We start from the raw sequence: 10,908 nt of genomic DNA on the forward strand, positions 1-10,908 counted from the left end.
AAAGTTGAGAACTCACAACTTTAAAATTTAAATTAATTCTAATTTGCAAAGCAAACAAATTTTTCCTTTTCATCTCTAAACACAGGCCAGAAATAACACAAACACAGAAAACTCTGTAATTGAAAAGCAGAAAACGGAATTTGTACTCTCAACTCAACATCGGACGGACAGAGAGTCCTTGAGTCCTCGTAATCGCATTTATGCATTTCATTCTCAACTTTATCAAGCAAGTCAACCATAGTACGACTCTATGCCACTTGTGTGCTATAGTGCAGTTCCTTTTTTTTCTTAATAGATATAACCCAATTTAAAAAAGGACTAATTATCTTAAGAACCAATTAGATTTGCTTTATCCATTTCACCGGGGTGGTGGTCTTGTTGTCCGGAAAGCCGACTATATACACAGATGACTGTATACTTTATACCCCCTTACATAATGGCTGGAAGTTCCAGTCCTTATGACCGTCATAGCGTAGCCAGCCATACCTTATTCAACAGTTGCAATAAATAGACTAACAAAAGAAAAAATATATTTCTCTTAAATGTTGAGCTATTATCCCAGATCCCAGGCACAGGATACATTAAGCGAATCCTCTTGAGGCAAATTTATTCCTCCATCGCATTTTTCTTTTTTTTTATTCTTTTTGTACCACGTCCAAGAAGCCAAGAAAAGTACATCAACATCACTGCGTAACTATAACCATGACGGAGGTTGATAATAATTAGATGAATGGGCGAAATGTTTTCGTGTTGTTTTTTGCTTTTTTGTACTTTTTTTCCTTGTATTTCTAAGAACATTGAAAACTAGCGGCGGGCGTTGGATTACAATTTTTGTGACGTCAAGTAGTCGGATCGGAGTCATCTATTGAGAAATGAAAAAAAAAAGGTTAAAAAAAGAAGAAAAATGAACTTCACGTTTTAACCTTTTGTAACTGAAACGCCAACTTATGGACTTTGAAAGGGTTGAATGGTGGAAGGTTGTTGATGTAGCTGAAGGTGCAATGAAATTTCCTCCTAGCTTAATGTTAAGCTATAAATTTCTTGTTAAAGTTAGCCATTGTGCATTTATGTTTCATGGAAACTTTTTGTGTATTTTGAACAACAAAGTAGCTTCATCATTTTCTTGCAGAGTTCAAAGTGTTTTGTGAGCCAAAAAAATTAGGTGTTCAAGTTCATGTTTTCTTTTCATTTGGTGTAAAAAAGAATGTTGTTGTAATCTTGTGATAATAAATACAGAACTTTGCCCAAAGGCTTGTTTTGGATGTATATCCAAAAATATATAATTTGGGACCTCAAAAATTATGTAACGTTGTTAATAAGTCACTCACTTTATGTTGCGCTACAATACGGTATGCGAAGCACGTTTTCAATAGCCTCTACCAGCCAGATTGATCTCCAGCTAGCTGTCTACATATTATATACACATCTTCCTTTTGAATTTACTAAAAGGAATGTTATTTAACCTGCGAGAAAGCAGTGTCCAATTAGACAAGTCCTTTGGCCACGTCAAAATTATAAGTGTTGATAGACACGTTCTGCATGAATTTCAAAATTTGACATTTAAAATTTTTTTTTTAATTTTTGAATTTTACTTACCATAGCTGCTCAAAAGCTTCTGTTTTTTTTTTTTTTTTTTTCTTTGAAGTCAGTTAAGTCATTGAAAAGAAAATCAGAATCCAAGAAAATATTTCTATTACAGGTCATACATAAGTCCGTTTTCCTGATTTTTGAATTTCTGGTTCGTGAATATTTTTTAAAGAATATAAAAGCGTTTGAGTAACCAAAAAACATTTTTTTGGACCTAAAAAAAAATATTTTATTAATTTTTGAAAACAAATAATTTTTCTTTGAAAATTTATATTTTTAGGTATACATATATGTATTTATATTTCCCCAAAACTTAAAAATTTTCCTTTTTTTTAGCTTTTTAAAACACAATATCGAAAAAAGTTCTTAACATATAAAATTGAATTATCTAAATTTTTTTAGGTTACCTAAAAATTTTTACCTAGGATGAATAGAAGTCGGTAATTTAATAAAAACTAAAATCCGCCAAATCTGTATTGAATGAGAAAAAAATATTAGGGGAGGTACAAACTGCTGGGTCAAATTTTAAATGCGCTGAACTAAGACTCAAACCAAGACGAACTAACAATGCTATGTTGTAGCATAGAGGAAGGAATACCTACAGAGCCGACTCGTACCCCCCTTGCCTAAAACACCCGCAAATTTAATTTCAGATAATTGGTATACATCTCTCTTATTTTTCTCTTGTTTTCCTATCTGTGAATACGTGTGCATTGTATATATATTCTTATAGTATTCTCATGAAGTAGAATTTTCTATTTTGCGTCGCCACCGCTGGGATCGCTAGTTTATTTTATGTTTGAACCTCATGCAGAAAATTGAAGTGCAAATCTACCAAAAGATGTCGCTAAAGTATTTTCATGGATTGATAGTACTATAGAAATATATATACAATGAGTACACATTGTATATATATTCTTATAGTACTCTCATGAAGTAGAATTTTCTATTTTGCGTCGCCACCGCTGGGATCGCTAGTTTATTTTATGTTTGAACCTTATGCAGAAAATTGAAGTGCAGATCTACCAAAAGATGTCGCTAAAGTATTTTCATGGATTGATAGTACTATAGAAATATATATACAATGAGTACACATTGTATATATATTCTTATAGTACTCTCATGAAGTAGAATTTTCTATTTTGCGTCGCCACCGCTGGGATCGCTAGTTTATTTTATGTTTGAACCTTATGCAGAAAATTGAAGTGCAGATCTACCAAAAGATGTCGCTAAAGTATTTTCATGGATTGATAGTACTATAGAAATATATATACAATGAGTACACATTGTATATATATTCTTATAGTATTCTCATGAAGTAGAATTTTCTATTTTGCGTCGCCACCGCTGGGATCGCTAGTTTATTTTATGTTTGAACCTCATGCAGAAAATTGAAGTGCAAATCTACCAAAAGATGTCGCTAAAGTATTTTCATGGATTGATAGTACTATAGAAATATATATACAATGACGTGTGAAAGCTATAATGTTCCTTTCACCAGTAGATGTCCTCACAAATATTGAATTTAAACATGATTTTGGTTTGTACATGAACTTGAATAGCTCAAATAGCTCACTCCAGACACCCACCTTTCAATAAATATGTACAGAAATAAAAAAAAAGGTTCGTGTTTTGAATTTATTATATTATTTTTTTTATGAATTTATTCCTCTACTGAGCCATAGAGGAAGGAATACCTAGAGAGCCGACTCGTACCCCCCTTACCTAAAACACCCGCAAATTTAATTTCAGATAATCTCTCTTATTTTTCTCTTGTTTTCCTATCTGTGAATACGTGTGAAAAGTACAACATTGTATATATATTGTTATAGTACTCTCATGAAGTAGAATTTTCTATTTTGCGTCGCCACCGCTGGGATCGCTAGTTTATTTTATGTTTGAACCTTATGCAGAAAATTGAAGTGCAGATCTACCAAAAGATGTCGCTAAAGTATTTTCATGGATTGATAGTACTATAGAAATATATATACAATGAGTACACATTGTATATATATTCTTATAGTATTCTCATGAAGTAGAATTTTCTATTTTGCGTCGCCACCGCTGGGATCGCTAGTTTATTTTATGTTTGAACCTCATGCAGAAAATTGAAGTGCAAATCTACCAAAAGATGTCGCTAAAGTATTTTCATGGATTGATAGTACTATTGACAACTGACCCATGTGCCCTTGCGGAGAGTAGTTGCAACTATTTATACACATCAAAATATCAGAAATTGCGGGAAACATATGAAAATTGAGTGGTGCTTTAATAAAAATTATTTATAAACAATAAATAAAGTATTAATTTACAAATAAAAACTTGTATTCGTAAAAAGAAAAGGTAAAACTATAAATTAGAAACAAAATTCTATTGAAAATCGAAGCTCGTGTTCCATAAAGTGCCGTGTCAGTGAATGTAATCTTTTTTGTTATATTCCAGACAACCATGCCTGCTAACAATGGACACTGTGGGGTTCCCCAGTGCAACTCATATCGGAAGGATGGAATATCGATGTTCCATCTCCCAAAAGATGTTCGGGAGTCTCCTATTCTTTTGAAGAAATGGTCCGGGACTCTTCGGATGGGAAAACAATTTCCGAAACAATTTTTTATATGTGAGTTGCATTTCCATAAACATCAAGTCCTGAGGCGAAATAAAGGCAACGCTAAATCACGACCGGTTTTAGTAAAGGGTGCGTTTCCCTCGCAAAACCTTCCCAAATCTGTGGTAAAAACCAATCAAATAAGATCTAGAAGAATTTTGTCTAGAGCTTTGTCCATTGCTAGAAGGTATTATTCGATTTGTTTATATTATATATGTAAATATTAATAATAAACATTTTTTCTAGTCGAAAATGTGAAGAACATGATCATGGAGAAGGGAATGTCGGAGAAGAAACGAATAGGATTGACAACGAGGATGAGGATGCTGAAAATATTGGTGGTACTGACGACATTTGCAGTCGCTTTTGCAATAAAGGCATTCAAGTGAATTTAAATCCAACTATTGTAAGCTCCTTGTGCGACACGGATAAAAAACTAAAAACGTTTACAGGACTAGATGGTTTAAGTACTTTAGATGCATTAGTAAACGCATCTTTTAAGTTACGAAAAGAAGAAACTCCTTACATGTCAATGAGAGACAGGATTATTCTAACCATGTCCAAACTTAAAAATAATTCCACTTTCGCATACTTGGCCGTTTTGTTCCAAATCAGCGAGAAAACAGCTAAACTTTATTTTGTCGATACAATAAAGCATTTAGCCAAAATAGTTGGACCCTTGATATACTGGCCGACAAGGGAACAAAATGCGAAGAGGATGCCTAAATGCTTTGAGTATTTTCAAAATGTAAGGACAATTTTAGACTGCACGGAGATGAAGACGGTAACGTTCCGATGCCTTAAATGTAGAACTGGAGTTTATTCACAATATAAGGGAGCAGCCACGCTTAAAGTGTTGATTGGAATTTCACCATCGGGAGCTATAAACTTTCTGAGCAAAGTTGCCAGTGGAAGATCTTCGGATAAGGCGATATTTAACCGCTCAGATCTTCTTTCGAAACTGGAACCAGGAGACGCAGTAATGGTCGACAAAGGCTTCATGATCGGCGATGAGCTCAATAAAGCGGGAATTGAAATGATAAGACCTAAATTTCATTTCGAACCTTTTTCGGGAGAAGATGTGAGAAGAAACACTAGAATTGCTGCAGCGAGAGTACATGTGGAAAGGAGATTTGCTAGACTTAAAATGTTCAAAATACTATCAGATAAAATCCATTCATCAGTTATACCATATATAGACGACATTATGATAGTTTTATGCGGTCTATCAAATTATGGTACACCTATATTAGATGATAGCAAATTTTAAATATAAAAATAAAAGACATTTTTTGAAAATACTATTAGCATTTATTTTGTATTATTTTTTAAAAACATAACACCTTAAACCTAACTTTTTTTTAATACAAATACAAATAAATACAAAAATAACTAAATTTCAAGTCTTTTAAATTGGACGGACATTGGTTTCAGCTTCATGTTTTGAATAAAATTTATTATATAACTTAAAAGAAACAAAATTGTAATGCAAAACACCACAAAAGAATACAATGCGAATAAGACAGTAGAAAATATCGCAATATATATTACATACAAAAAAAAAAAACAAAAAATACAACAGGTACTAGAAAAAACCATAATTAATACTATACTTTAAAGTAATCAGAATACTGTCGACTTAGTAGCGAAAAATTGTTAGTAAATAAAAAAACAAAAAAGCACAATTAAAAATATACTTTACACTTTACAAGCAATAACAAAACAAAAACTGTCGAATTAAAGAAACATTTTTATAGAACTAAAAAAAAAAACACAGATAATTTCAATGGAGGATCCTTCATCATGATAAAAACGCATCGTAAATTACCTAAAATAAAAAGAAGATAAAAATATAACACACTATTTTTTTTATACCTTACCCTAATTTTAAATTTGCTTAGTTAGATATGCTCCAGTTCAATTATATGAGAAATCAAAAAGGAAAGTTGGAACCCAAAAATAGAAAAATTAAATTCTTACCATCACCACAAATGGGACCTTTGAAGGTAATTCAATAAACAACAATGAAACTAGTATCCATCGTACTGTCTCACAACAAATGCAAAATAAAGGGTTTAGTTTCTTATAAAAAAGTTGTACTTTGTTGCAGCGTTATTCCTTTTGTAAAAATGGAGTAATTTGTTCAAAGTATATATGGCAAAGTTTCTTTATATACAGTTCTAGAAATTCATTATCCTTGTAAATTTGTATAACTTCGTAAGAGTTATCAAATGAGGAGTAGATAACTAAGTCGCACAATTCCAAATTCAATACCACCAAGCCGAGCTGAATTTGACCATAATAAGCATGACGTTTCTTTAAATCATATTTGCCGTTTTCTATGAAGAGAAAATTAAGATGCGGCAGAAGGTGATTTGTTGTCATATCTTTTCCCTTCACTGGAGATTTAATTTCAACAAGGCGAAAACCATCGCCGTCGAAAGCAACCCCATCTGGACTTACAGCCAGGAATGGAAGGTTGTAAGATATGACTAGGCCAACTTCAAAAAGGCAATACTTTTTGCCATACAACTTTTTGGCTAGTTTCTCAGCCTGTTGTCCATATCTGGTAGCATCGTTGCCCTTGAAACTGTTCTCGTATGCTGACTTCAGTTTTTTTGGCCAATCTGGAGTTTTATTATAAGAGTACGTGAACAGTTTATAAGCAATGCTACCAGTTATCCTGAACTTTCGTTCCAGAAGCCATCGTGCATTGTTTTGACACAAGGTTTCTTGGCAAATTGTAGCGATTTCAGCTTTTGTTTTCTTTATCTTTAATAAAATATTCAGTTGTTGAGGAGATGAGAAGGTTTGAAGATATGGTAAAAAAAGCTCTAATCCATCAGATTGCGTGATTAATTTAAAAAATTCTTGTATTTCAGGTTGTTGAGCTAATCTTGATGTTTCTTGACTAGGCGCTTGTGCCATTTGATCTTCTCGAATCTCCTCGGAATTTCTTGAATTTGGTAAAAAATACCTGTTTATCTCACAGTCAGGACGGGCTGTAAACATTTTACAAATAAATTTACAAATGCGTTTATTTAAGGACCTATTATAAAATTTCAAACTCAAAACCATTTGTTTCATCCAAATACAGCAAGTGGTTGTGAAATCAGAAGTATTTCTATGTGGCACTTTCTAAAAGTTATTTTATTAAAAAAAATCTGAAACTGTTGCCTTTATTTCATAACTAAATATTATAATTAGAAAAACGGAATGGTTTTGTTTTGAGTCCCTAACAATTTCTCCAACCAAGAATAAACAAAAAATTTGTATTCCAACACAATAAGAATACTATTTTGTTTGATTTGCATTTAAAAGTAATTTTGAATGCTTTAGAAAATTTAAAAAAAAAATGACTAAATTACTTTTAGATGGAATTTTTTTTTTTTTTTTTTTTTTTTTGAAAAAGGTTCTTATTAGAATAATAGTAATTTCGATTGGCAGTCCGGAATCATTCTGAAAGCGTTTTATTCGCACAAAACTGACAGTTTTGTATGAATAAAATTTTTTCAGAATGATTCCGGACGCTTCCGGACTGCCAATCGAAAACGCCATAAGTTGGTATTCCACGAAATTCGAAGTTAGTAAGTTATTTTGGAATGACAAGGCTTTTGTCGCCCATTGTAGGATATCGTTTCCAAAATGGTATAAAACTTTTCTCTAGCTTATGTACTTTGGCAGAGTCAGGCAGACCCATATTGGGTTTCAGCATATTTCAGTTAAATGCCTTTTACTGAAAATTGAAATTGCTCGTGGGACTGAAATTTTTTTTTAGAGGCTTTTGAAAAAATCTTTTAATGCAGGATTTTTAACGACAAGATAACGTTTCCAAAATGGTATAAAACTTTTCTCTAGCTTAAGTACTTTGGCAGAGTCAGGCAGACCCATATGCTGAAACCCAGTATGGGCTTGCCAATATTGGGTTTCAGCATATGGGTCTGCCTGACTCTGCCAAAGTACTTAAGCTAGAGAAAAGTTTTATACCATTTTGGAAACGTTATCTTGTCGTTAAAAATCCTGCATTAAAAGATTTTTTCAAAAGCCTCTAAAAAAAAATTTCAGTCCCACGAGCAATTTCAATTTTCAGTAAAAGGCATTTAACTGAAATATGCTCAAACCCAATATGGGTCTGCCTGACTCTGCCAAAGTACATAAGCTAGAGAAAAGTTTTATACCATTTTGGAAACTTTATCTTGTCGTTAAAAATCCTGCGTTAATAGATTTTTTCAAAAGCCTCTAAAAAAAAATTTCAGTCCCACGAGCAATTTCAATTTTCAGTAAAAGGCATTTAACTGAAATATGCTCAAACCCAATATGGGCTTGCCTCACTCTGCAAAAGTATTCAAAATCGTGCATTATTAGATTTTTTATGTCGTTTTTACTTTTAATATATATTTAAAAAATCGTAATGCCTTTTTTGTTTCCGTTCTCATTCCAATTCCAGGGAAAACTAACCGAAAGTAACCAAAATACCAAGTTATTAACGTAAATAGTACGAGACATAGCAAAAATACCATATGTAGGAAATATACGAAATATACGAAACATATGAATATACGAAACATGCGAAACATACGAAATATACCTTAAGTAACGATATCGTTGATGCGGGTACTAGAACCAAAAGTAACGTATATATGCGGGTATTCATTTTGTCGTTACTTTTACAGCCCTATCCCGAAATGATTATTTACAATTTCGAGCTTTTGAATAATTATGAGCAAAGAAAAATTATTATATCCATTTATTCCAGTAAACTACTATATCAGTAAACATGATGCAGCTGTTTTATATTTTGTATGTCGTAAAGACTCCGTGGAGTTGTGGAGTTAAAAGCTATATCAAAACTAATTTCAATTGTTTGATATTTTTAAATGAAGTCAACAAAAAAGTTATTTTTTTTTTTATTTATTTACGCATTCATGCAAAGTGAAATTTTCATACAGAAATACACTATTTTTCAAAAGGATGAAAAATTGTCAAAAAACAACTTTATTTATTTTTGTGGCAAGTAGGTACATAGGAGCAATTTTTTTTCGAATCAAAAGCAACTAAATGTGCTTTTAGAAATGAACATTAAAGTAATTTGTATTTCATTTCAAATTTGATTTCACTTCCCATTGAAAGCAGCATACTAGGCAAGTATAAATTCTGTGGTCACAATCAATAATCGTCTAAGTTAAGAAAAAAAAGTGGGCTTATGCTTGCCATTTTTTCAATCTACATCCACATCGAATTAAAAAAATATTGAGTTCTTTCTGAGGCAAACCAAAAAATGGGTACCAATACAGTGAAACTAACTCAGTTTTTTCTTTTTTGATTCAAGCGGTTATTGGTTGTGGCCACCGAATTAGGGTTTTATTTAAACTTACCAGCAAGTAAACCTTGAAAAATTTCTTTTTGAATATCTTCATTCACAACATCCTCGAAAACTTTTATCTGTCTTCGGCAGTGGCAGAGATCACTTGCATCTACGGAGCAAAACTGAGTGGCAAACTGCTTGCCTAACTTACCCCACTTTTGGGTTATCTCCGTAGAACTTATTATATCTAAGTGTGGATATCTGTATAATGAAAACAAATAAAGATAAAGGTAGGTATATATTTGGTTTTAAATTAATTACTTGTGGATATAAATTAGGCAAGCAGCTATGTGTTTGCACTTACTGCCACAGCCAGCTTTGCAGGAGCAAGTGCATGTCCATGAGAGATGATCTTTATGAAGAGTTTTCAATTTAACTTCATGGGGCTTCGAGGTCATGGAAGAGACAGCAACAACTATGGCTGTGACTTCGTTTGTAGAAGGAGGTGGTGATAGGCCAATAGCATACACCCAGCCTGCCTTCACTATTTCCTCTCCTTCCTTAATGGACCTCTTCACCCCATCAAAGTACTGCACTATGTCATAGAATGAAATAGAAATATCCATTTGGGTGGATTCTGCACTTAATCCTGGAATTGTGACTTATTTTCAATTGTTTACATAAAATTGTTTGTATATAATACGTATGTACTCACGGAATACAGCAGTCTTTGGATCTTTGTTTTCGCTTTTGGCTTTCAATTTTTTGGTTAGAACTTGAGTGCTATGGAAATAGAAAATATCAATTAAGTTATTCAGATATATTTTGTTTAAAATGAAATTAGTTAATATTTTTTATTTAATTATTTTACCTGATTGAAAACACATGTAATGCTTATGGATCCCGATTTTTGATGTGTATACGTAGTTGCTTCTACTTCCCACTAGTGTCGCATTTTGACTTTTCTAGTTGTCAATAGAAATATATATACAATGGAGTACAATCGTTTAATACCTTCCTTTCACCAGTAGATGTCCTCACAAATTTTGAATTTAAACATGATTTTGGTTTGTACATGAACTTGAATAGCTCAAATAGCTCACTCCAGACACCCACCTTTCAATAAATATGTACAGAAATAAAAAAAAAAGGTTCGTGTTTTGAATTTATTATATTATTTTTTTTATGAATTTATTTCCTACTGAGCACTTAAATTGTTTTTAATTGTTTTGAGCTCAACTCCACAGTTGAATGTGTTGGTGCCATTTAAAATGCACGGGAAAACTACCACATATAAGCACTGTGGAGTTTTTCCTCTCATTGCAGCTTGTAGGGTGGAAGAGAAAAACCAACCGAAGTCGCTTCTCTAGGTATTCCTTCCTCTATGTGTTGTAGTATGTTGTCATTAGTA

At 32.4% G+C, this 10,908-nt stretch overlaps 2 protein-coding genes across 2 annotated transcripts; one reads left to right on the forward strand and one right to left on the reverse strand.

The window, feature by feature from the left end:
* Positions 1-3,796: 3,796 nt before the first annotated feature.
* LOC129915548 (uncharacterized) lies at positions 3,797-6,069 on the forward strand. Its single transcript, XM_055995151.1, has 3 exons — positions 3,797-3,930; positions 4,030-4,379; positions 4,439-6,069. Exons 2-3 carry the CDS (start codon positions 4,036-4,038, stop codon positions 5,460-5,462), a joined length of 1,368 nt encoding a protein of 455 aa, XP_055851126.1. The 5' UTR covers positions 3,797-3,930; positions 4,030-4,035; the 3' UTR covers positions 5,463-6,069.
* Positions 6,070-6,114: 45 nt separating this feature from the next.
* LOC129915069 (uncharacterized) lies at positions 6,115-10,475 on the reverse strand. Its single transcript, XM_055994530.1, has 5 exons — positions 10,369-10,475; positions 10,213-10,280; positions 9,819-10,158; positions 9,557-9,758; positions 6,115-7,330 (listed from the first exon to the last, which is right to left on the reverse strand). The coding sequence occupies exons 3-5, from the start codon at positions 10,121-10,123 to the stop codon at positions 6,305-6,307; spliced, it is 1,533 nt and encodes a 510-aa protein (XP_055850505.1). The 5' UTR covers positions 10,124-10,158; positions 10,213-10,280; positions 10,369-10,475; the 3' UTR covers positions 6,115-6,304.
* Positions 10,476-10,908: the final 433 nt, after the last annotated feature.

This window comes from Episyrphus balteatus, chromosome 3, assembly GCF_945859705.1.
Source record: "Episyrphus balteatus chromosome 3, idEpiBalt1.1, whole genome shotgun sequence".
NCBI classification, from domain to species: domain Eukaryota; kingdom Metazoa; phylum Arthropoda; class Insecta; order Diptera; family Syrphidae; genus Episyrphus; species Episyrphus balteatus.